The sequence below is a fragment of the Nannobrachium achirus genome, assembly GCF_963921795.1.
Source record: "Nannobrachium achirus genome assembly, chromosome: 6".
Classification (NCBI taxonomy): Eukaryota; Metazoa; Chordata; class Actinopteri; order Myctophiformes; family Myctophidae; genus Nannobrachium; species Nannobrachium achirus.
Genome location: NC_137815.1, coordinates 65363126 through 65391048, shown reverse-complemented (window position 1 = coordinate 65391048; position 27923 = coordinate 65363126). Strand labels below are relative to the sequence as shown.

At 42.1% G+C, this 27923-nt stretch overlaps 2 protein-coding genes across 2 annotated transcripts in view; one reads left to right on the top strand and one right to left on the bottom strand.

The window, feature by feature from the left end:
• Window positions 1-27923, bottom strand: part of LOC308287470 (aggrecan core protein-like) — a 269467-nt gene that overhangs the window by 72207 nt on the left and 169337 nt on the right. The gene's annotated exons all lie outside the window — the stretch shown is intronic.
• On the top strand, window positions 587-12010 carry myl9b (myosin, light chain 9b, regulatory). The gene is made up of 4 exons (XM_080729011.1): window positions 587-711; window positions 7646-7849; window positions 9064-9225; window positions 10283-12010. The coding sequence occupies exons 2-4, from the start codon at window positions 7666-7668 to the stop codon at window positions 10456-10458; spliced, it is 522 nt and encodes a 173-aa protein (XP_080585137.1). The 5' UTR covers window positions 587-711; window positions 7646-7665; the 3' UTR covers window positions 10459-12010.

The window sequence follows — 27923 nt, the reverse complement described above, 5'->3', positions numbered from 1 at the left end:
AACAGCAGATCTACAAGCACACAACGCCTGCTGTTTTCACTATCTACTATTTATCATTTTTAAAATGATAAATGCAAAACGAACGGTTTTGGACATACAAGGTTTTCACCCGACAACGACGATATGTCCACTGAACATTACATGGTGGGAGAGAAAGTGTGAAGTAAACAGACACTGTAAGCATGGCATGGCATCCCTTGCAGTCTTAGGAACCATAGGACCAGACACAGCCAAACTGACTATTTAAGGAGAGCCATATTCTAAAGTCTTAACCAGCAATAAACAGGCTCTTGCTTTTACAACTCTAGCATCTGCTCCCTATCTCTCCATCCTTTCCATCCACCCCTCCGCCGTGCCATAGCGAGGCCCCCCTCCGAAAAGTTTGGACGCTTTTCTCTAAATAAGGCTGCCTTATCGTAGTTCCTGTCATTTTCACAAACATCCCAAGCAGTCAGTCTGTGGCAGCAGCAAAGCACAGCCTGCACATTCTTTCTCCTTGTATGGAGAAATGCCCTGGACCTGCGCGCCTCTGTTTGGGACAGCCCGGACTCGCCATTGGCTGGGGCAGTGAAGGGAGGGGCGTGCGGGGACTCTGATGCTCTAAACAAACTTTTCAGTAGGACTGCCTGTTTCCCTTCCCACTCTCTCTGTCTGAGACAAAGACAAAAGGGGGGCTTGAAGGACTCCGACAATTCACTACCTGAAACCAAGGTGAGAATGATGGATTTGAGTTTTCTACTACTTTTCTACGTTGCATGTGTATAGTTCTATGTCAGCTTTGTTTTTTGTCTGTCATTTCAGAGCACTTGAAATCTGATGACTGAGTGTTCAGTTCTAAACTGTCAGACAGTTGTGTGTGTATGTGAGAGCTGGTTCAAAGCACCGGGTCAGCTGCCACAGGGGCTGTCTCATCCGTTTGAAATAAGTAGGGTCCCACCTTGGACCAACACGGCAGATTAGACTGAGGAATTTATGTATAACTTTCATCTAGTTTGATTGCTCTCTTTAACTTTCTCTCTCTCTCTCTCCGTTTCCCTCACAACACACACACACACACACACACTTGTGATTTAGCAGCTGTCATCTTTGTCATTTTACAGCCAATGAGAGCTTGCGTTCTGCTTGAGTGTGTTTAGGTCAGGAATTCCCTGCTCTTGGCCCCTCTAGCCTTCTCTGACTGTGAACAATGGTGACCTGTGGTCCGAGCTTAGGGTGCAAGGTCACTAGCTGACTGCTTGATGACATCAGGTTGTGTGTGTGCTTGTGCTGGACACATGGGCTCTGTCATTCCAAAGGGATGGGGAGGGTCACAGACTGACCGTGACACTGACAGACATACTGTACAGCTACTACAGCAGTGTTTCTCAATCTTTTTTGGCTTGAGTACCCCCTTTCCCTGAATCCGAGACAACAACATTTTCCATGTAAAACTGCAATTAAAACCATAACTAGTGGTATATGATGACCCCCCTTTTCAAGAATATAACATCACACAAAATGGGGAGTGAGATTTTCAAACAGTGCCTCATGAATAGATTTATTTTCAACACTGTGGCCATGACATTTCAGTACAGTTTTTATGTCAATAACTTAGATTCAAACAACACTCAAACCCATCCCAGTTGCCTGGTACCATGTATTTTGGGTTAGCAACTGTCAGGATCACAATACGTTTCTCCAATGTCATCATTAAACATAACAGTAAATGTTTTTTTCTCCTTCTAATTCAATTGTAGTTAATTATTTAACTATGTAAAATATTATAATGATTTATAGTTCTGTTTTCCCCCCATTTGAGAAGCACTGCTGTACAGTATCTCAGTACAATCCCAACTTGAAGCCCTGAACAATTCAAGTCACAGACAACAAATAACAATCAGTATACCTCCACCACTCAGTGAAACACCGGTGACCGACATTGTCGAGAATGCTCAAAGGTTTTCTAGGAATTGGAATATTTTCCGTTTCGTATATCCAAAAAAGGCTGTGGAAAAAAGACAACAACTGTGGATTGATGAGATTATTTGTCACAGTAGTTAAAAAGAACGTTTTGCTTTTTAATGACCTGAGATAGATTGAGCATTAATTAAATTAGGCTAATTAGGGAGATACTGGAAGAATACACAAGAGAGAGTTAGATAGTGGGATTACCACATTCCGCTGTCTCCACTTGGACTATTTCTAATTTGAAGCGCTTTATGAAAGCCCTCTGGAAACATCTTAATGAGGTACTCCTAATAAGTTACATCACTGCAGCATGGTTAAAACACAGTCTGTAAAAGGCAGGGGGGGAGGGAGGTCTCTAACCATGGGAGGGAGGTCTCTAACCATGGGAGGGAGAGAAAAAGGTCCTAATCAGATTGGAGAATTCCTCTGTTCATGAAACCCTGAAAGGGAGTTGAATTTGTTTTGCTTGCAGACAGGGGTGTCGCACCAAATTCTGGGCCCTGGGTACAAGAATTCACTGCGGGGCCCCCCCCCCCATGAATGTTCTTCATAGGGGGATGGGGTTTAACCCATTTAGACTGGGAGCGCATTATTACGCATTATGTTGTGCTTTAACTATTGAAAAATAGAAGATATACCAGCTCACAGAGCTTGTAGATCTGCTATTTTTGAAAAATCTTGAAAATGTGTGTCTTTGAATATTTCAAATCCTTCTAAGGTTTTTTGAAAAACCTATGTATCTATGTCAGTGGTGCTCAAACCTTTTCATGTGAAGGACCCCAAAATGATAGGTATTTGGCCATGGACCCCCATCTCAAAATATTTAGTTCCAGGGACCCCCAAGAAGCAAAATTTGAGTTACAAATGTTAGCTTAAAAAATACATATATTCAAAGATTTGCACACATTTTTTTCACGACTTTTCAAAAATAGCAGATCTACAAGCACTCGTTGCCGCGCTGTGAGCTTGTAGCTATTTTTCAATAGCTAAAGTATAACATAATGAAGGCCCCTGATAGATATGAATTACCAGTAAGACTCCCTAATCGGGAGATAAGCGACCGTTGGTCGCTTATCTCCACAAATAGGCCAAAAGTTTGTTTTACCAATTATTACACTCTATGTGAACATTTACATCAACAAATCCCAAGTACTATGCAGAACGACCCATTTCAAGTTTTTAATGTACAACAATATTTAGAAAATAGGTCTACAAGCTGACAGTCCTCGTCCCTTATATTCCCATAGGTTATATGGAGATCTCAGTGTTTGTCAGTCCTTGTTCATTTATGCCCATATATGGACATCTCTATATCTACTGTAACAGTCCTTGTCCCTTTATGCCCATATATGGAGATCTCTTAACTGTAAGTCCTTGTCCCTTTTATGCCCATATATGGATATTCCTGATGTCATCAGTATATGAACATATATGGGCTTTCTGATATGCCCATATATGGAGATCTCTTAACTGTAAGCCCTTGTCCCTTTTATGCCCATATATGGATATCCCTGATGTCATCCGTATATGCCCATATATGGGCTTTCTAATATGCCCATATATGGAGATCTCTGTATCTCCATATATGGGTATAAAAGGATACTTCAGGTCTGACATCAGGTTTGTTTATATTGGGTTGCTAGGTTTGACATCACAAACTCTATGGGCCATCTGACCTAGAAATCTATATTTGGGCATAGATGACTCATCGTGACCTCATCACACGTCGACCGCACGTGTGACGTGCGGTCGACCGCACGTGTGACCGACGGACGGCCGGTGGAGGTTTTCATACTAAACTGCGACCTTACGGTCGCAATGATCAGTGCAGAAACCAACAGAAGTATTTGACCAAGACTCTTCGATTTAAACATCAACAAAGGTGTGACGTTTGTTGATGGTCACGTGTGACGTGTGACGGACGGACGGACGGACGGACGGACGGACGGACGGCCGGTGGAGGTTTTCATAGTAAACTGCTCCCTGACGGTCGCAATGATACATAATTGTATGATTTGTGTATGAGGCTCATATGACCATATAAGGTTATATTCTATGAACTACTCTGAACAGTATAGGAGACCATTTGGTTGCCCTGACTACGAAATCATGTTTTGGTTATACTGTATGTCACTAGTGGAAAGTTACCAACACTACGTGTCTCTGTCTTCTTGTTATGATATGGGCACGAATCAATGAGTCCCACGATCTAACTGTCATATACTGTATTCTTTATATACTGTATGTTAACTTCCATCTTGGAAGAGAGAGAATTACCAAGCTGCCACTAGGATGGTAAGCTCACTGTATTGTCTTCCTTGTCTGACTCTCTTCAATACAGCAATTGATTGATAGTCCTTTGGCTCGTCTCTGTCTTATTTTGGTTATGGATTTATCCATATCCATATTTTATTTGCCCCTCCACCTTGGGCCCTAGTAACTCAGTCCCACTCCCCCCTTGTGACGGCCCTGCTTGCAGCTTCCTTGTTGACCGTGTCACGTAGCAGCTGGGAGAATATGTGGGAAGATGTCCAGTAACATAAAGTACCTATCAGTAGGGCTGTCATGATTACAACATTGTAGTTGACGATTCATTGTCAGACAAATAGTTGCGATTAACGATTGAATTTAGTTTGGGCTGTTGGACATTGGAACATATGAATTAAAATTACATTTCTGTTTGCCTTTTAGGCTTCGTAAAAAAAGGTTGCACTGGGCAGATGTGACAAATAACTGAAATATACAAAGAAATTCATATTTATTCATTTTATACTTAAATAAATAAATGGGGGAAATAGCTGATCTACAAGCTTAATGTCACAAAGATCTGTTATTTCTGGGATAGTTTTTCAAGATGCAGACGATTATGACGATTATGCAAGATGATTGTGATTAACTTGCAATTAGGTGATTATAATAGATATGGGCAACAAGTTAAATAGCTAAAGTGAGACAATGTAGTTATTAAAGGACCATTTCACCTCTGGGACAACCAGATCTTATTTTATTCAACATAAAGAGTTATTTTTGTGTTCAATCTGTGTTTTTAGATATTTTGGTATTTCAGCATGCTACAAAGCATCATGATGCATTTCGCATGATGCATGTAACAGCCAGTTCAGGCGAAAATTTTGACATATAGCTGTATTATTAAGTATAAGCTTAATCTGTCATTCAAATTATTAAGATAGGGACTCTATGAGTCTCTACAGAACTCAAGTATATACACATTTGTGGGTGTATTGGTGGATATAAAGGCTATTCTTTCTTGTCTCTTTAAAAAAAGAATATTTTCCAGTTCACATATTCACAAGCTATACCTACTATACTGGACAGCGGAGGTGATTGCTCTACTGTGCATTGGCAATACAACTGAGCTTAATGTACACTATTGGCGAGAGCATTCATTTGAATATGGATTAATTGAGGGATTCCAGATAAAGGACCATGTAAAGTAGATAGGCAAACCAGTTGGAAATGTCCCAAGCTGCCTGTGTGTGAAGCCTGTGTGAGTCATACGTGTCTGACATGATGACGCACGCCTTTTCTCTGTTAATAAAATTAAAAATATGTAGGCCTACAATTTGAACTCGAACCACGTGCTGCTTGGTGAGATTGACTTATTCACTTCGGCTCCTTTATAAGCTAAGCTAAGCGCTTAAGATTTAATAATTAATTTGCCAAAAGCATTTAGCAAAAATATTTGTACACATGGGCGACTATTAAATTATTGAACAACATAACATGACATGGTACCACATGTTAACATCACCTCAGTACCTCTGAATGCATGATGTCATACCTCATTACTGTTCTTTGTGTTCGTCTACCGGTATGACTAATCTATTCCAATCACCTGTTCCTTCCTGTGGAGCAAAACAAAACACCCAGACATATCCTCTGTTTAGCCTTGCCCGCTGGGCACAACACCTTCCCAGAATGCACCAGAGAACACCAAATGCCGTCAGGTCGCAGTTACTATCAAAACCTCCACCGGCTGTCCCTCTGTCTGTCAGTCCGTCCGTCCGTCTGTCAGTCTGTCCGTCACGTCACACTTTTCCCCTACTCATATCTCCGCCACCGTTGCCCCGATCCATGCCAAACTTTGCACACACACTCCTTGGCTGACAAACCACAACCCTCACCTCACCCCTCATTTCTCACATGGCCCTCTTCTAGCGCCACCATGAGGCCGATTCTTGCAAAACACATTTTTGGACACTGCTCCTCCTATACAGATTTTGCCCTAAATCACACAAAGCGGTACACAGTATCTCTACAGTCATGTCATCAACATGCATCTGTCCCATCTAGCGCCACCATCAGGTATGTGTATGTATGCTTGCAGACCTGTGTTCGAGAGCAAACAGCTTTATAGTGATGGTCTAAATCTGGCTGCCTCTCAAGGTAACCCTGGGGTGCAGCACTGTCATTTTCACAATCAACTGTGAAGTGGTCTGCAGTAACTCTGGTGCGTATTCGGGGAGAGTTTATTACCTCCCTTCTTCATAAAAGAAAGGTTGAGGAATGGAGACAGCGAGGTAGATAAAAGAGAGAGGGAGAGAAAGGGAGAGGCGGACATAAAGAACAAGAGCTAGGCTGGGGACTGACACCAGCGGAAACCATTTGTGCAATGAATGATTTCATTTTACTTTGTAACGGAGAGGACTTACAGAGAGAACGTGTTGATTGTTTGAGACACTCTTTGAATCCGTACTAACTAACTGAACACTCTTTGTATCCGTACCAATGAACTGCAGCTAAAATAGCTGGAACATGATGTTCTCATTTTCAGTGAGCTATTGCAGAAGCTCGGGGGGGGGGGGGGGGGGGGGGGGGATGGAATCCAATGAGTGTTATGAAATGTATGTTGCTGAAATTAGTAATGAGCGATATTCTAAACACAATTGGCAACACAGGGCTGTACCAATTTGTCACCATTGCATTGACTGCATATTCACAACATCCCTGGTTTCACCCCCAGCTTCCTGTCTCTTCTATCCCAGTGGTTCTCAACCTGTGGGTAGTCCTCATCAGAATATAATTATTTTGGGGGTCGCGGCCTGAAAAGGTTGAGAACCACTGCTCTATCCCATCTACATACAGGGTTCCCACACATCTTTACCAACTAATTTCCAAAACTTTTCCAGAATATTTAACCCGATTTCCAGGACTATATAACAATAATTCAGCGCAATAACGAGTCGCTTACTCCTATGAGCAATGCCCAAAGACAGGTAGTGTATGCCAGTGGTTCTCAACCTTTTCAGGTCGTGAGTCGTGACCCCCGAAATAATCATATTTGAAGAGAGTTGAGGAATTTTGTATAACACGGTTTTATTGTGAAAATAGCCGATCTACATGCTCACAACGCCTCGCGTTGCGAGGCGTTGTGAGCATGTAGATCTGCTATTTTCACAATTTCTGCCTCTAATATTTGACAATTTGGCCAATGTTTAATTTGTCATTTCAGTATTAACAAAATCAATAATATTTTTTTCCAGGACCTTCCAGGACCCTTGATCAATTCCAAAACTTTTCCAGTACTGGAAAAATATTTTTCTAGTTTCAAAATATTTCCAGGAATTTCATGACCGTGGGAACCCTGTACATAAAGCAAAAGCAAAAAGCATGCTTGATCACTGGTTGGTTTCTCTGATCTAAACTGTGTGACCTGCACCTTTTGACTGACCTGCAGGCCCACGTCCAGCTGCCACCATGTCCAGCAAGCGTGCCAAGGGGAAGACCACCAAGAAGAGGCCCCAGAGGGCCACTTCCAACGTCTTTGCCATGTTCGATCAGTCTCAGATCCAGGAGTTCAAGGAGGCCTTCAACATGATAGACCAGAACAGAGACGGCTTCATCGACAAGGAGGATCTTCATGACATGTTGGCCTCTCTAGGTGAGGGGATCCCAAACTTTTTTATCTAAGGGCACCCCATAAATATATATTTTAATCTGAGGCACACCTACATTATAATTTTCACTCCCAGCACCTTATAGCATATCGTCGTTGTCGGATGGAAACCTTGAATGTCCAAAACCGTTCGTTTGTATTTATCATCTATAAAATGTACTAAATTAGTGAAAACAGCCGATCTACAAGCACACAACGCCTCGTATCGCGAGGTTTCTTCCCGACAGTGACGATATTTTAGTGATTATGTTGCGAGGAAAACATTGAGATAATAGCCATTTTGGTTAGAACTGACTGAAAATAACTTTGTACTTCAAGTTTAAAATTATACTATTAAATTATATTTTTTCAAGTGTCCAAATAAATTCCAAATATTATCAAATTATCTCGCGGCACCCCTGGACTGCCGTCACGGCACCCCAGGGTGCCCCGTCACCCACTTTGAAAACCCCTGCTCTAGGTGAGGGGACTAGAGTTAATTTAGTCTACTAAAACTAAGACAAAAAAAATCGTCAACTACCTTTTTTCCACTGACGAAAACGAAATAGAAAACTACGGTAGATAAAAACTAAGCTGACGACTAAAGCTAAGACTAAATGTACTGACAATTTCGTCAGCAAATAAAAAATAATACAAATTAAAGCTACTGGGCTGGTGGTTCTGACCAGACAATGTTAGGCTGTACTAGGATAACCAGGTGTGGTCTTGTTGTACTGTATTCCTTAAGATTTTCATCAAAAGGATGAGAGAAAATGCTATCTGAAATAGTTTTAGATAAGATGAATATGTTCTGATGATATGTTCTATATTCTTTTCTGACAAACAATGTTAAAGGGTAAAATAATTGTGCTGACTAAAACTAGACTAAAATATCAACAGTTTTTGTTGACTAAAACGAGACTAAAACTAAAATGACGTTGTCTTGGACTAATATAAAGACTAAAATGCTAAACTTTTAGTCGACTAAAACTTGACTAAAGAAAGACAGGATGAGGTTGACTAAATGTGATAAAAACTAACAAGGGCGATTGAAACTGGACTAAGACTGACATTAAATAAAAAAATGGCTCATGAGATTAACACTACTTTAACGCTCTACTTCAGCTGTATAGTGTTGAATTATTTTCAATAGAGATCAATAGCAAGTGATTTTTAAAATCTCAAAAGAAAAATCTAACAACAGTTTGTGACCCCCCCAGGAAAGAATCCCTCAGATGAGTACCTGGAGGGCATGATGAGCGAAGCACCAGGTCCCATCAACTTCACCATGTTCCTTACCATGTTTGGAGAGAGGCTCAACGGCACCGACCCCGAGGACGTCATCCGCAACGCATTCGCCTGCTTTGATGAGGAAGGGTCTGGTGAGAAACAACAAAAACTGGATGTATTAACCCATTTAGGCCTAGAATTATTGACTGCTTTAACTGTTGGAAAATAGCAGATATACAAGCTCACAGCGCGGCCACGAGTGCCGTGCTGTGAGCTTGTATATCTGCTATTTCTTTAATATTTAAAGCATAAAATATTGCGTAATAATGTGTTCAGGCCTAAGACAGTCAGACAGACAGATAGATCAGATTGACACAGTTCCTGCATGCGTTCTATATTGCACTTTTCATTAGAAGTACATGTCAACTTTATCCAAGAAATGGAGAGCCAATTAAAAACAAGTAAAACACAACAGCACCAAAGTCATCTATCTATAAATGCGACAAATCTCTGCGTGCATGTCTGTCTGTAATCCGCGTATCTCGAGAACCGTTCTTCAGATTCGGCACGCACGTTCCCCGCCGTGGCGCGGAGTGCAGTGCAGTGCCGGGCCTCGACCCGACCCGACGCACGTTTTTCCCGCACCGGCGCAAAACATTCGAATCTCCTTATGCGGAGCTGATTGTTGACATCAGGCTGTTCCGGAAGAAATCGGCGCAAGCGCTGACTCATTGTGACATCACTTCATAAAAGGCTCTGACATCACGTACACCACATGAGTCAACAAAAAATGCCATGGTTACGTATTGAATGTCATCAGTATGACATAACCGAACCACGGGTATGATGGGTATTGCCTAACAACCGGAGGGGCATCATTCCCCACGGGTGGAAAAGCAAACAGGCTGCGTATACTGCTCAAGATGAAGACAGACAGATACAGAGATATCCATATATGGGCATAAAATGGACGCAGACAAACAGATAAATGGGGTTTGCATTAAAGAGTAAAACAGCTAGCTTAACTGGTTTTATTTAGCCTTAGTAAAAAAAATAGAGTGATGATAAGACTGATGACGCATGTTATATAGAGGGCTTATTTGCACAGATATGAATACGGATGTGCAGTTTGACTTGACCTTTGATAACCACTGCATTAGGCATTGGGTTTGAGTAGAGAACAACAGATGTGTTCATGCTGTATTCCAGGTGTGATCCATGAAGATCACCTGCGGGAACTGCTGACCACCATGGGCGACCGCTTCACAGACGAGGAGGTGGACGAGCTGTTCCGAGAGGCGCCCATCGACAAGAAGGGCAATTTCGACTACGCCGCGTTCACCCGCATCCTTAAACACGGCGCCAAGGACAAGGACGACGAGTAGGCGGCCGTGGAGGATATCTGCCTCGCGTCCACACACACACTGCAACCCAAATAAATCCTTTCTTCCTACCTCATAGACACTACCGATCCCAAGAAATATTGTCTAGGAATATTGAAAGAAACTCACAAAAATATACCAGTAGCTGTATGTCCTTTTGTGAGGCAATGGTGGAGGGGTCGATCTGATCGTTCACATCTGCAAAGATTTATGAAATGTAGGGATTTGGGATTCATTTGGGATCCAGGGCAATGTTCTGCAATACACTCCTTTTCAGTTTTTGTCAGTGACGTTTATCCATCAACAGAGGTGTAATACGGTATTTGCAGCTTACTGATTCCTCCCGCTCATGTATGCAGAACCATAGGTGTGTCAAAGCAGGCTTCAGCCACTCTGCTTTATAGGCTATAGCTAGGGCTAGTCACAATTATTACATACTCGTCTAATCGCAATTATTTAACATAATCGCAATTATAACATAATCGCAATTATTTTGTGATAATCGTCATAATCGTTTACACGTCGAAAGATTTTATATATGTTCAAACATTAAAAAAATGTGGAAATAGCAGATCTGATGCGATGCGTTGTGAGCTTGTAGATCGGCTATTTCCACAATCTATGTTCTTTTTAAAGTGTAAAGTTGTGAAATATGTCCTTCATTTCTTTGTATATTTAGGTTATGCGTCATATCTGCCATGTGCAACTTCAAAGCCTACAAGCCAAACAGAAATGTATGACAAAAACACAATTAAATTGTTAATCGCAATTATTTGAGTGACAATTAATCGTCATGTAAAATGTCATAATCGTGACAGCCCTAGCTATAGCTGTTCCAGGACATTGCAGGGGAGTCCAGTTGGAATTTTGAGATTATATTGCCAGTGTGTGCATGACATGAGCTGCCAAAGTCAGCACTATAACATACCAGCCTTGTTGGCCCTCTTCTTGCCAATTAGCTACCACACAAGCACTGCGACAATTAGCCCTTGTTTTCTAATATAAATGTACCTTTCTAATATGAAGCAATATATGTACGGGAAGATTATTGTAAAGTTTTGACAATCAAATGTGGCTTATGTTGTGCGTTACTGCTTTGTGTATCATACCAAGTTCATCTAGAAATTGTTGGTAGAAGGTGTAAAGTCACATTCCAATGTTTGTTACTGAAAGATATGTCAGCACTTCTGAAGGAATTTGTTGTCAAGGATGTCGAACGGCCAGTGGTTACATGATGCCACTCACAAGGAATCTTTGGATGTTTGCATCCGTTGCAATTTTATAGCGTTCGGAAATCAATGTACCATGTCTGAGTGAGACTACTGTTGTCCCAGTCTTTTCATATTCCAGATGTTGTCACTTCAGTGCAACTCTACTTTTATAAATGGAGAAAATTAAAATGTTCCCTGTTCTCAGAATGTGTAATTTGATGTGTGAACACAATACAACACTTAATTTGACCAGTTTCAGCATCCTGAATTTAAGTGCCACCGTCTATAATCTAACCAGTACAATATGGTAAGAATGGGTGGAGACTGGGCATTGCATTTCCATAGCCAATGTCATATCAATTTTAAGAGAACTATTTAATGGCAATATGGCATGATGTTTGTTTTCTCCTTGATTTAATATGGCTATTAAAAGATTAACCCATTCAGGCCGGGAACACATTTTAGTGTATGGGAGGGGCTTACAGTACATGTACAGTATGTAGCCACATATTTGTTTTTGTAGGCTAATTTCTGATTTAGGCCTAACTATAGGTTAGGCAAATATGCTTTTATGATTTGAATATCAAACAGCACTCTGAAGGAATCTCTTTGGCTTTGCTTTGATGGGCTGCACAAAAAAAGGTTTAGCGGGAATTAGTCAAGAAGCAAGAGCGGAATCCGGACCATTATGAAAAACGTAACTTTTATTTCTCTGAAATGCTTATACAAAAAAAAAAAAACATTTAAAATTTAAGGCATATATTGCACAGACTATCCAAAGTTTCTAAGTAGAACGGGGTAGGCTCCCTTGATCCTAGGTTTAAGGCACAGTAGCCAGTTATACTGCCCATGGTGAAATTAACTTGAAACATGTTTTAGAATGCATTTGGTCATACAGAAGCTACAGTTTTAGATAGTCATGCCAAAACAAAAAATGTACAAGAAAACAAACCTGAACGAGCAGAATTTACATGCATTTTTCACATTGTCTGCTATGACCAAAGTGTCACTCTCAATCATAAACCTGATATTTAAAACCTGTCTGCCTAAACCTATATCCAGTATTCAGCCTTTTTCCAGTATCGCCACCAGTGATGTGTTGTTGTCACAGTGGCATGGTTTAGCATTGATAATCAAAAAACATTTTATTTATATGACCCATGCCTGGTCATGACCTGTGTAAATTGAGGTATAAATGCACATTGCTCTAGTGCTGCAGAGATTCCCAATCTGTGGGTTCAGGGCCCACTGGTGTTCCACGAGGATATTGCAAGTGGCCCCCAAAATAACTGGCAAAACAGTAACGTTTGAATGAGAAGAGTAGGAAAAAAATATCATTGTCGTTTTTGTTGTGATGCCAATACATAGGAACTTATAGTATGCTACATTAGTTCCATTTATCCAAGCGGGTACACTATCGACTGATGGTTAAAATAAACATGCTATCTGACCACTTCAGAGGACAGATGGAAGGCCCATTTTGAGGTGGGCCTTGATCCTGAAAAGGTTGGGAACTGCTGCTCTAGCAAGTACCTGTAACATAACATCCACGCGAGTGCACAACTCAGATGAGAGAGGCCGAGTTGAGGGTTTCATCATAGCTGGCACAAACCAGAGACAAGAAGAACACGATATTGGCGGTGTGTCAGTGCTTGTCAGTATGCTAAGTCTAATAATAATAATAATAATCATAGCAACACAGAATTACACCGCCAGTCTTCTAACTCGACATCCAGCAAAAATAGAACCCCTGTAACAGACCATATAGTACGATGGCACACGTAAACATTACTCTATTATGAGAGGTTCTCTAGTCTGGACCCATGTCAAACGATTTCTAAAAAGGTCTCTTCACCTCACAATGTTGCTACCATATATTCACCGAGAAACGCAACTTTAACTCTTTACCTTGCAACTTTGAATACATCCTTGTCAGCATTAGGCCATATAACGTGGTACACGATAAGACAGTTTCATGGAAACTACAACCTTTATGTGAGACTACTTAATCCATTTCACTACAGTATGCAGACGGAAAGCACGGCTGATTTTGCTTTGGAGTAAATGAACGGCTCCATCAGTACATCCATCCAACTGCATATAAATTTGATTTGCCACGGAGTGGCCTCTTTGTTAAGACATTCTGGTTTGAAACACGACGACCAAATTCCGAATCATTGGGAAATCTGAGGACACAAAAGCTTAAAATGTTTTGCGCAATGCTTCATCCATTGAGGTAAGGATACAAGCAGCACATCATGCCATCCCAAGTATGCTCTACCGTTGCACCCCCAGAGGAAAGATAAGAGCCTGGCGGTGTCAATTCATCTGCAGCGCCACCACTGAAATTGATTTCTGCCACAGGACCAATGTGACCTTGTCCACTTCATCTTACTCCACTGACATGTGCAACCCCCACACTCCAGACACAAGCATACATGCACACACGCACGCACGCACACACACACACACGGAAGTTGTATACAGAACGAAACAAGTCTGCACAAAAAAAAGAAGAAAAAAAAACATTCCTTTCTCGTATGTATACATTGAGAATACTGGCTTGCTTGCAACGTCAACATTATATATATTGCAAACAAAACTAATACATTGGAAGCATACTCTGACAGCACACATTGATTTAGTGGGAGTTGTACGATTGAAACGATAGATAGAAAGAATCCAGGCTTGCCACTGAAGGCCAGTAGCTGTTAAGTAAGACAGGGAGATGGGAATGAGATATAGGGACAGGCGCACGAGTAGCTCGTTCTGCCTGCCTCCTGCCATACAGATCGAGTAGGGCAGGAGGGTCAGGGCTGGGCGATATGGTGAAAAATACCGTTGAGACGATATAATGTCTCCACAATATGCCTTTCCAGAGATATCGTATATATATCGTGATACAATGAGGGAGCCTTATAAACCTCCTGTTGAGTTGTTTATACAGAGATTCATTGCAGAATTCATTTAAACCTGCATTTTGGTCTAAATCAGTACTTCTCAAACTTTAAAAATGTCAAGGTCTCCCCTTAACTCTAACAGTATACAAATGAAACCAAATCCATTTGGTTTAATTTGTATACTGTCAGAATGACATACTTGTAAGGGTCAATTTAGTCCTTGGACCCCACTTTGAGGACAACTGGTCTAAATGGTCTGTTACTCCTTTTTGTTGTACTGTTAAGTAACTTGAACATTAACCATAAAAACAAACATGAAAAAGAATCGTGATAAGATCATGTATCGTGATACAGCTTGGAAAGGTATTGTGATATGGTATTTTTCCACATCGCCCACCCCTAGGCAGGAGGGCACTCAGAAACGAAGGCCGACCTCAACAAAAAAACAAGATGTCTAAAGTGCACAACTACATTGGCGCATGCAGCTGGTGTAACCGTGTAAAAAATCGTGTTCAGCTTATTTAGCCAAGATGGGGGATGATTGACAGACGCCTGGTCAGTGACATCATCAACCGTCTTTTTCTTTTTTTTTTACATTCAAGAAAGTCTGGTACCGCTACTGATGATGAGGCTGCATCTGCTGGTGCTGGAGATTTGAAAACAATTAAAAACGTGCTACAAATATCAGGGATATGCACCTCCTCACCTCTTACTCTCAAAAAAGAATGTATAAATAGTGGCAAGGGACTTTAAAAACGTCATCATAATGTGTGATAAAAAAATATATATCCTGCATTCTGGAATGTTGAGTTTGAACAAATAGTGTTGAAATGTCTTGACCAGATACTGCATCCATTGAGGTTTTGTCTTTTTAACCAAAAAGGTTGTGACCCAAAAAAAAAGCATGTCTTTAAAACACTTATAAGTCCCGTCCCGACTTCTGACCACTTGTTTGAAAATGTGTGTGAACCTTCTTCAAAACACAGACTGTCAGAAGGGCTATTGCTGAGGATGCACTGTCCCCTACACCAGTGTTTCTCAAACTTTCAAATGTTAAGGTCTCCCCTTAACTCTGACAGGGTACAAATGGAACCAAATGGACCCTGACGGGTCATGTGGTTCCATTTGGTTCCACTGTCAAAGTTACAGACATGTAAGGGTCAATTTAGTCCCCCCTAAAGGAACCCACAGAGTCCCTGGAATCCACTTTGAGAAACACTGCCCTATAGTATATACAAAGTAGGCCAGTCTTTGGGTAGTGTTGGGGCCACTTCCATATGGTCACAGCGAAAAGCCTTTTAGTTTCTAGTTAACCGTTTCGCTCACAACACACAGGCTGCGTTGGGACCCCCAAACAGCTGCATTAGGGGATTTGACCACGAGATGGGCGCTATTGGGCTGTCTGGCCTCACTGACCCTGCTCCATACACTGGGGACCGCAACTGAACCTTTGGGGACGGGATGGAGTTGGGAAGTCAGGCCCAGAAACGGAGCGATGGTCGCGTCGGAGGGAGAGGTGGGTGCTGAAGTGGGGCGAGGAGTGGAAGACGAGGCCGAGGTGTTGACCAGCGTCGTGGTCGCTGCATGTAATGGAGTTTGAACTAACAAGTGGGATTTGTGGAACGGCAAGTAAACTGGTAAACTTCTTCTAGGGACTTGGAAAGAGGCGATGGCTGGGGAAGGGGCAGCTGGACGAGGGGCCAGGGTCGGAGAGGAGGTCTGGCGCCGATCGGTGGACGTCCACTGGGTCCCTGGAACCGGGGCAGAGCTGGAAGTTGAAACTGGAACGAAGACTGGCGCAGTGGGTGAAGAGGACAACGAAGGGCACGTAGAGAACGCTGGGGTGGAGTTGAAAGCTGGGACCGTTGCAGCGGTTGACTTGGTAGGTTGATTTTGTCCCGTTACAGCAGCAGACACTGGCATTAAAGTTGGCACAAGGTCTGGCACGCGTTGGGCTGGGTTCAGATTGGGAAGCTTAACGCTCGTCTTCTCCACCGCGTTCCACAGGACTTTAGCCATGGGAAACAGAGAAGGTCTCTGAGACGACACGCCTGTAGCTGAAACCGACGCTACCGAAGACGTTGCGACCGGGGCCTTGGCGCGGTCGGGATCTGGAGCGGACGACGGCACCACCATAGCCTTCTCCATCAGAATCTGCACCCTGAAAGGATCCATCACCTGCTGGCTGTCGTCCGGAGGCGGCGTGGGACCCATGTCACTGACCGATGGCTCCAGCAACAGCTCCTCCTTTACTACAGCGTCTGTGGATCTATTCTGGCTCTCTTGAAGCCTCTTCAAGTTCTCCTGCTCCGCTGCCCTCTGCAGGGCCGCGTCCACCAGCAGCCTCAGGTCACTGAAGTCCTGCGTGGGGAACAGCTCTGGTGGCGTGGGTGGAGGCGTGTTGAAAAGCCCCACGGTGGGGCTGGCCACGCTCCCCGCACTGCTGATGACCGTCGTGTTGCCCCATTGTTCCTCCGCTTCCCTCAGGAGACCCTGTGTGTAGGGGCAAAACCATTCGATTAATCCACCAGCCGAAAATGCACATTTTTGTAATGGAATAAATCGGTTTAGTGATGCATCATGTACAAATACTGAATAATGTACCACAGTAATTACAATTTTTTTTGTCTTTGTTGCATTATAAATTAATGTCATGTTTTGGCTGCAGGGTAAACAATTTCAAGATCTGTTTACTATAATTGAATATTCTTTCGTGTAGACAGAATACTTGACCCCCAAAATGTATTTTTCCTCGCCCTGTGCTGGCCTAAATACTAAATAAATGTATGAAAAAAAATTATCTATTTGAAAAAATTAAATAGGGGTCCAATATTGAAAACAAAACGACGTATAGAAACTACAAAAAACTCTCAAAGTGTAATCCGAGTGTCCTGTATCCAGTCTGTGCCCTCATTACTTCCAAAACACAGCTTTTTTGCTTAAACTTTGTTCAAAATAATGCACACACGACACACAAACACACCTGGGTGAGCGTTTGTGTGTCAAGTCAAGTCAAGTCACATTCATTTATAAAGCACATTTCATACAACAAGCGCAGACTCAATGTGCTTACAAGAAAATGCCAATAAAAACTAAAAATTTAATCCAAAATAAAAACAGATAAAAACAAACATAATGACACAAAGTGAACACAATTACATATGATTAAATGTGTGTGAATTGAGCTTGTGTTCGTTCACCTTGTGTTGAACCCCACGCACATGCCCATGTTCCTCGCTTGTGCAAGCATGAGACAAAGGAAGTGATTTAAAAAGTGCAGTTTACCATGAGAAATGTCACAGCTTGTCCACGTGTAGACGTGAAGCCATGTGTGTACATATTTTTACAGTCTATGGGTTGGTTCCCCTGACACATCAATGTGACATAACCTATGTAAAAGTCCATATATGGGTATTCCCCAGAATCCCTTTTATGCCCATATATGAAGACCCCTGAGTCATCGATATACATCACTGGCCAGATGGCCAAGACATGGCCCATATCTGTGTGGCTGGTTCAGATAGGGATCTCCATGTTTGGGCATGAAATATATTGTATGTTGTGATGTCATGGGAACCACTCTAACAGTATCCCTTTTATGCCCATATAGAGATCCCTGATGTCCTCAATATTAAGCCCATATCTAACAGGACTTCATATGGGAATGCCCATATATGGAGGAAGACAGCTCATATCTGTGCGGCTGGTTCAGACAGGGATCTCCATGTAATATGGGCATAAAAGGGATCTCCATATATGGGTAACTGGTCTGATATACATCACTGGCCAGATGGCCAAGAGTGGTCGCGACATCACCCTTAGGCGTCTTACTAGTATATATATATTTTTTAAGGCTGGGACTTTAACTGATTAATTGCGATTAATTAATTACAGAAAATTAACGCGATTAAAAAAATGAACGCATTTTAATCGCACTTAGTTTTTGCACCACAGAATCATCAGTTTCGGGCATAGCGATGCACCAATCAAGAAGAGACAACAAACACAAAGGGAGAAGTAGCCGATCAGAGCGCTTTGCTTGGCCCAGTGGATGCAAAATTTAGATTTAAAAAAACTCGATTCACTCGTACAACAAAATGTGTTTTACTTGAAGAAAAAAAATGCTTCTCAGGTCAAATATCAATGTGCGATTAAAATGCGGTTAATTAATCACAGAGCCTGTAACTAATTAGATTAAAATTTTTAAACGCATCCCAGCCCTATTTTTTTTTTTCTTCCATTCTCTTCGAGTGTTTTTCTTTTTTGATCATTAATTCACTTTAAATCCGATGCCATAAATAAACATGTGTTGCCGGCCTACCTGTGTGTCGAGCTTCATCAGGGCCTGGACTGAGCCTTCCCTGCCTGGGTAGCCTGCTCCCGTCAGGATGGCGGTGGCCGTATTTCCCAGGAGGCTGAGGTCCAGTGTAGGAGTGGAGCGGATGACAGAGGGCCGTGGCTGGGACGAAGGGCTTTCCGGGGAGCTGGCCCTCCCTCCCCCAGGGGAGGGGCGTCCTTCCGGCTTGCCGCCGGCCTTGCGAGAGATGGTGAACTTGGTGGGGTCTTTCCCGTCTTTGCGGAGCAGGTCGGGGAGGAGGCGCCGGCGTGCATTGATGAACCAGTTGCAGATCTATGTGGAAAAAGCACCGGTGTTAGAAGAACCACTACACACTTCTGAATATAGATGCAAGAGACACATAAGACACATTTAGACACAAGACACATTTAGCATTTCTAAACATTTCTCCCAATTAGGGCTGTCAGTCACAATTATTATATAATCGTCTAATCGCAATTATTTGACCTATTCGCAATTCATTTTCATAATCGTCATAATCGTTTCCATGTTGAAAAAAAAAAATATATATATATATATATATATTTTTTTATTTTTTTTCAAGTAAAACAGTGGAAATTGATGCGACGTGTTGTGAGCTTGTCGATCGGCTATTTCCACTGTCAATGTTATTTTTTAAGTATAATGTGTCATATCTACCATGTGCAACATCAAAGCCTAAAAGCCAAACAGAAATGTAATTGTCAAAGACAAAAACACAATTAAATTGTTAATCGCAATTATTTGAGTGACAATTAATCGTCATGTAAAATGTCACAATTGTGACATTTCCAATATGCCCTATTTCCAATATGACAGGTCAGAACACTTTACCCTAATAAGCACTACATACTTCGTCAACAACTCTCTGAGCCTGTGATTTGAAGTAACTTCCACCCACACATTCTCCATCACCCAGTGCACTAAATAGGCCCTCTAGTGGTACAACCTCCCACACAGAGAGCCAGAGAGAGATTAAAGGAGGCAGAGAGCGAGAGAGATGAGGGCCTTCAGACAGCTGGCATTAATTAAGTTCTGAACTGAAATATGCTGAGCCACATAGAAGCCAGCCAAAGGCATTCCATTCAACTGACTACATAATAGTGAAGCTTGCTGCTGCTGCCTCACTCTGATCTGTGATGCTTTAATGTAGGCCTAACTTGTGTCTACAAAACTGTGTGTGTGTGTATGTACATGTACAGGGAAAGAGGAAATGTCTACTGATAGTGTGATGAAAGTGAAAAGGGAAGGCTGAGTAAGTGTCACACTCAGCAGAAAACAAAATAGTATGTTTACAGTACTGCTTGCTTTCACTAGCAGCACAGGATGAGAAAAACTGGCTAGTGTTATAGCACAAAAATGTGTATTGTGTATTCACACTAGCACAGCACCACTTATTTGTCTCACAAATAAGTGGTGCAACACAATAGCAAGATGTAGATCCTACACACATTTCATAAAATACATCCTGACTCTCCACATCAACCCAAAAAGCACTACCCTTTAGCGTAGTAGTTTTAAACACACTAGCTTATAGCACTGGATAATTAGATACTGGAACAGAATTGCCCATCAAATGAGATTTTTGACAGTCAAGCAGCTATAGTAACTTGGGTCACTAACACTGCCGCAAAAAGCACAGCAAATCTTCTATTTAGATGGATGCTGTTTGACATGGGATCATGCTGCTTACTCTGACCTTGCAATTTGAGAAGTGGGTAAGAGTGTATGGCAGGGGTCTTCAACAGGGGGTCCCCTAGTTACTACAGGGGGTCCTCCAAATCTTTGTGTGATAAGAACTTTATTTTTTTTACACTAACTGTCCTGAACCCTAGTATCCCTATTCTGTGTGGAACATTAGCCAAGAATAGCCGATCTACAAGCTCACAACGCCTCGCAGCATGAGGCGTTGTGAGCTTGTAGATCTGCTATTCTTGACAAAGAGGTTTGGTAAGGCTGTAGCGTGAAAAGAAAAGCAGTCTAAGTATTGAGGGTTCAAGTCGTTCAATGTCTAAAAATACACATTAAACCAACAACCTACACTGATGATATTGCTGTCAAACAAGTCTAAGCTGTCTCAGAAATCTATGAAAATGTAACACAATTTTATACAGTAACCCTGCTTTATCTCTCTCAGCTAAGGGGTCCTTGGCCCGAAAACGTTGAAGACCCCTGGTGTATGGCAATTATAAATTGTAACATCTCACCTGCAGCACAGAGAGGTTGGTCTGACCAGACAGGCTGAGTTTCTCCTGCTCTGAGGGGTAAGCATTGAAGCGGTGCTCGTACAGCCAGCTTCGCAAAACCTGCACCGCCTCCTTAGGCAGGTTACCACGGCGACGGCGCTTCCCCGAGAGCCCCCCTCCTGACAGGTCGAGGGCTGAGCCGTCATCGCTGTCCGACATGGCCGAGGAGAGCTCCTGCTCCCGGAGATGCTCCTCTTCCAGAGCTAAAAGAAAGGGAGAGAGCGTCAGTCACTGTCAATTCACAAGTCAAAACAGACGGGTATGAAGATCACAATAATAGTTTGGAAGTTTACAACCTCAATCACAATTTTGTGATTTGTTATAACCGACGATCATGAGCATTTGGAAATGCAACTGGACAGGACAGTAGAGCTTTTTATGCAGCGGTGACAAGAGTCAGTCAATTGGCAATCTGGCTAGCCATCGTCAAAAGAAAAGGTCAGTCCTTTTCACTTGAGCACTGCAGAAGTCATCAAGAGACTAGTCAATTGGTGACTAATCAAGGAAATAAGGTAATTTGAGTCAGTTAGATTTACAGAGTACAGAGCAGGCCATGTCACATTTTTCTCTATGCAGACTAGCTACAGTAAACCCAACAATAGCTTAGTGGCTGGGACTTTATTGAGGTACTACTACTCAGATATCTCTGGCTGGCCACTGGAGGGAATCTCTCCTCAAAATGGAACATGCCTTGTCCTAGGGGTGGGCTATAGAATGCAGTAAATGTCTTTCTCCAGGCCTGGCTGAAACCTGACCCCCGGGCAGCGCCTGTCTTCACAAAGGAGATTGTGTGCATATCAACATCACAGTGGCCGCCGGTAGCCCAGGAATCTATTGACCATGCATAGAGGGCTGTTTTCACCTCATGTCAGAGCACAAGAAGAAGTCATGGGAGGACTTGGAGGAGTTGACAATCTCTTACATTCTTCTCACTTGGATTTATATTAGACTAGTAGAATTAGACAATGTTTAGATCAGTGGTTCCCCAGATGATTTAACTTAATGTGCAACATTGTTTTCTTACTCAACAGTAAACAAACCAACATAAAGTTTAAGTGTATAGAGGGTATGTGTACATTTTTTAAGTGACAATTTAAGGACTTTTTAATACTTCTTAAGTGACAAATTAAACATTGGCCAAATTGTCTAATATTAGTGGCAGAAATTGTGAAAATAGCCGATCTACATGCTCACAACACCTAGTCGCAACGCGAGGCGTTGTGAGCATGTAGATCTGCTATTTTCACAATAGAACTGTGTTGTAGGCTACAAAATGTAATGCCTCAACTCTTAGTGCTCGTCAGGGTGGGGGGTCCCCAGTTAAAATATGATTATATTGGGGGTCGCGGCCTGAAAAGGTTGAGAACCACTGGTTTAGATTATACTGTAGAGTCTAGAATGGGAAATAAATTCTATTGTTTTTAGCAAATACAATACTTTAATCCAGCCGATCCACAGACCATGCTGTATTTAACTGTATTTAAATACCTGGCCCTGTGTCCTAAAATAATCAAAGTATCTCTTTGCTTCAAATCATGATGTCACAATGTAAACATTCATGGGGAATTAACAGGAAAGGGTGAAGCAGGGGGTGTAGGCCCTCCATATCTGACATTTACACTACAAAGGTCCATCTCGGTGTAAAAGCATTCTGTATGCATCGGGTCTCCCATTCATCAGCAACGTGCCACATTAATGGCACCTCTCAAGATTATTCTCATCAGTGTTGCCTCTAGCATTGCGAGGTAATAAAATAACCACTTTCTCTTAAAAAAGTAGCCTACCACAACCACTGTCACCCGAAGTGAGTTTGAAAACATGACCAATGATGAAAACTCCCATACCTACTGGGAGAAATACAACAATGTGCGAACACAGCAGCAAGATTTGTGAACTGTTGCGACAAAAGAAGGCTAGAAACACAACCACCCTAAGGACTACAAACAATGGATTGACATCTAGACCTACTGCACATACAGTATGAAACAGAGCTGCTACCTTTAAATGCATTTTGAGAACAAATAATGCTGCTATTTGTTCCAAAAGCTTTATACCCATTATATAAAATGTCACAAAAGCTCTGTTTTCACAATGCTGTACCCCTCCAACTGTATATATGTTCCCCATTTGCAACTGCTTTTATTTTATTTGTGACACTTGCTTTGGCAATGTAAACTGAATTGAATTGTCTTAAGTTTAGTAATGGTGAAAAGAATATCCCACCTAGAACGCAGTATATCTAATCCAATAGCATACAATTTAGTTTGTTTGCACAAAAAGACCTCAACTTGTTAGCATAAAACGTAAATAGGCTAAATAAGCCAGTCTCTAAACATAAAACATCTGTCAAAGTGTCAGCCTGTGACCGTGTGTGTGTGTGTGTGTGTGTGTGTGTGTGTGTGTGTGTGTGTGTGTGTGTGTGTGTGTGTGTGTGTGGGGGGGGGGGGGGGGGGGGGGGGGGGGTGTTTTATTATAGAATCTTAATAATATTAAAGAAGCAGCCTTTCAGTAAGGTAACATTCAGTTGAGGACATGACGTGCTTACAACCAAACATGCAGTGGTGGGAAAAGTAGGCTACTCACATTTTTTACTTGAGTAAAAGTATCAATGCTGCAATGTAGAAATGCTAGCTATGATAAGTAGACTAAATGTCTGGAATTCAACATTAAATACTTGAGTAAAGATACAAATGTAGGCATATTGGCATAAAACATTTAAGCAGGATACCAAAAGTAAAAGTAACCCTTATGCATAATGTCCCATTTTAAGTTTTCAAACCTATAACAATCTTTTGAAAATAGCAGATCTACAGAAGTGGCTAATGTATGTTTTGTAATAATAATAATAATCAAAAAGTAACTTGAAACTATTTGTAATAAGTAGGCCTACAAATAACAAAAACCTAAAGTACAGTAGCCTACTTGAGTACACATACTTAGTTACTTTCCACCACTGCACGCACGGGGGATTTTCTTTGCTGTGGAAGTGGAGTTTGAATGTGATTGTTTGGAATGCGAGTCCTCCAGACATCATCCATTCCAACCTCAACTTCAAAACACGACTCGTGTGTTCTTCAGGAACGTCGTCCGTTGACTCGTTCCACTGTTCAACACGAATGATCATCAACCGTCCGTCGTTATGTCACCACCAAATCAGCCATCTCTGCAAGCAAGCCGTGTTTGTGATTGAAGGAAAAGCGCACAAAGAAAGAACCGCACACACGCACGCACGCACGGCACGTACACCCAGACCCAGGCTTTCCCCCTCATGCACGCCATACAGCCAGAGCCAGATGGACACCATGCTTGTGTAGCTGCCTAGCTGTCTTGTCTGGTGTCCCTCCAAATTCAAACACCAGTGAGCAACACAAAAGACACATTCCATCCATCCATAGACAAACCAACGGGCCACGCACGTGGATACTAGCGCACACACACACACACACACACACACACACACACACACACACACACACACACACACACACAGACAGACAGACAGACAGACAGAGGAGAGGATTGATCGCACGTTTTAAATGAAGGAAAAAGACGGTTGGGGGGTGGAGGAGGAGGGGGGGAGAAAAACGTCAGGCTCACCTCGTTTGAACGGTTTCATTCTTTTGTTGCTGCTGGTGCTTCTGCTTTGCTTTGAAACAAACACCACGCAGCTGTGTGGAAGTTCCTCCTGGTCGTGGTAATAAGCCAACAATGCGTGGACACACCGCGTTGCGACCGTAGGGGGCAAATAACAACGCGGTCTTTAAATGTCTTCCCGTCGGGACGGCGAATCACGCTCCTTCCAAGAAGAAGGTGTTGCAGAAAATGTGAGAGGAAAAAAAGAAACTTCAGTCGCTGTTCGACTCCTCGGTGGCACGGATGGTGATGTGTTGTTCCAGGGAACAGCGTGTTTCCATGCTCTTGTCGTCTCCGTCCTCTTTTCTTTCCCCTTCTTCTCTCTCTCTCTCTGCAACAAATGTTTTTTTTTTTTGTTGGTGGTGATTGATTGTTGTCGCTTCTTCGTTGTTGTTCTTTCTCTTACCTGCTGCTGCAGCGCCAGCAGAGCAGGATCACATCCAGTTCTTGACAGTCTAGCGCTGGACGCTGGCCCCGCCTCCGCGGCGCCGCCCGCAGCCAATCACGGCCCTCCGTCTCCAGCAGACAGACAGGCCAGTGTCGTCGGCGTTGACTCAGAGGCGTCAACTGGTGGGTATGGCAGCTGCCATGCCTTGGCTACAGGAGGAAAACATCAAATGTACTTCTTAAATTAAATTCCTCATGCCTGTTGCTAAGGTATGGCAACATGACTGATGTGTCTTGCACGCGCGTCATGTTGCCATACCTTAGCTTTTGCTGAACTGACGCCACTGCGTTGACTGACAGCTGGCTTTTTTTTTGTAAAACTATTTAAATCGTATTATTGAGGGAGAAAAAGGAAAAGAAATGCTGCTATTTGTTCCAAATTAAAGCGTTCGTTATTATACCTTACTGTAAATAGGCTATATGATATATGTAGGTCTATATATTATAACGACACAATGTGACATTATAGCTCTGTTTACAGTTACACAATTCTGCTGTACCCCCTCCAACTGTAATATGTTCCCCATTTTCAACTGTTTTTATTATTTTGACACTTGCTTTGCAGATGTAAACGTGTTTTCTGATGCCAATAAAGCTCCTTTGAATTGAACTGCGTTCCGTCGCGCACCGAAGAAGGCGAGTTGTGCCGCGCAAAACGTCTCATTCTCATTCAAAATGCAGTTTCGCTACAGTGATTGAAGACTACATATTTCACCCCCGACATAATTAGGCAGCCTTGCCTTCTTCACGTCGCGCGCACGGCACGCACACACACGAGGAATGTGTGTTTGGAATGGGAAAAGCCAAGTGTGGCGACATTGTAACGTGTTGTTGTAGGCATTTTTTTGTAGACACGTTAAAGGCTATTCTTCTGTCTGGGCAGTTACATCGCATGGACGCTTTTATGTAACGTTCAGTCATAGCCTACCATGATGTCGTTATATAAAGGTAGCAAAAGCCCCGTACGGGGATGCATGGATATATGCCTACTGCGGTGCATTGAGACACAATGCTTTGTTGACACATGTCACTTCTGCCTACATTTTTTTGCCCATATATCAAAGGAATTTGCGGCGCTGACAGGCAGCTCGTCTCGTCCTTCAGCGAAACAGTAGTTCTCGAGTCTCGACGACATTGGTTCTCAACGTGGGGTCCGGGTACCCCCAGGGGTCACTGAGGGAGTTCCAGGGGTGGGGGTGGGTCCCCAACTAAATGATAGTTAGGAACCAAATGGATATGTAACTGAGAGTGATTTTGTACAGTCTGAGTTAAATTAACACTGGTTTTATAATATAAATGGTATTTCTATCTCAAATTGGGGGTCCTTGACATGAAAAAATGTGAGGACCCTTCCCCCCAAGATGACAACATGACGATAATAGCCTAATTTGGATTTTTAGGCTATGTTTTTGTGAATTATATTCATGGAGGATATCCATCAATGTCCCAGCTTTTAAGCCTTGATAAAATAATACGAACAGAAGTTACTTGCCTAGGCCTAATGTTCAGTTATAGCCTATGTATGTAAAGGAGCTATACATCTCCCAAAATATCCCTGAACTATACTATAAACACATTTTGGATTTAGAAAGTCTTTTTTGAAACATAATTATTGTACCTTATTAACCAGATTTATTGCAACTTGAATGAACAGCTTTTGCTATAGAAACTCCAGAAATTCAATCAATTTGAACAAAACAAAGAGACAAACAAAACAAACAATATAGCAGTGACCACGTTTTTGAGAAAGTATTGTGTGCATTTTATTGAATGTTACCTGTCTCCATTATACATTTGAACAACCTTTGAAACAGTATAAATACAGCTACAGCATTGTAAAATATGGTCGGTTTTTCAGTCCCATTCTCTTATTTACACGGGGTGATTTTAACAAGCATTGTCGGGAATTGCAAGATTATTGGAATTTAATCCAGGAAGCCATTTACACAGCTTCAATATTGCACATATACTTTTAATGTTACCAGAGTAGATATAATGACAAAAAAAATCTTAGTATGTTTTCTCATTTTATGAACAAAACACCCATCCAGCCCTGCCACCTCATATAACCCTTTTATACTAAACCCAAACCCTGACGTACACAAAGCCTATAGAGCAATATAATGATATTATAGAACCAAATCCTAGTCGTTAAAATATGTGCTTCATAAAATATTTGTTCTAGTTTGTTATAGACATTTTTTGCTACATCATATCTCGTATGCTAAGAGCATTGCAGGTCCCTAGTCTGTCCTTTGCTCCCCTCCTAGTTCTACAACCATCTAGTCTAATAGTGGAAAACAGAAGACAGATATACTGACAATTCATTTTTTTCCTAGTATAGGCCATGGGGATCAATCCACTGCCACTGGTATCCCAAGGAACACTCTTCTGGGGGAATGGTGATAGGATTGGAAGATTTAGCCTGTATAATTGATCAAAAGTGAAATCAGTCTCAGTTTGCAGACAGTATGTGGAAAACAGGGATGTCATTCTCATAGAGGTCTAGTTTCATGTTAAAACACGGATGCCCAATGGCTGATCGACTATAATCGCAACGTCCCTGGTTCGATTGTGACTGGATAGATAGACCTTTATTGATCCCACAAGGGAAACTCAATTGTCATAGCAGCACTGCAGTAGGAAACACAGGACAGAATGATGCAGATAGGGTAGGTTGATACATCAAGCTTCA

Bases quoted from the DNA above. Each gene is read 5' to 3' on its own strand.
- myl9b (XM_080729011.1), top strand. From the start codon at position 7,666: ATGTCCAGCAAGCGTGCCAAGGGGAAGACCACCAAGAAGAGGCCCCAG. The intron at 7,850-9,063 runs GTGAGGGGATCC...TGACCCCCCCAG, and splicing joins TGACATGTTGGCCTCTCTAG to GAAAGAATCCCTCAGATGAG. The intron at 9,226-10,282 runs GTGAGAAACAAC...GCTGTATTCCAG, and splicing joins CTTTGATGAGGAAGGGTCTG to GTGTGATCCATGAAGATCAC.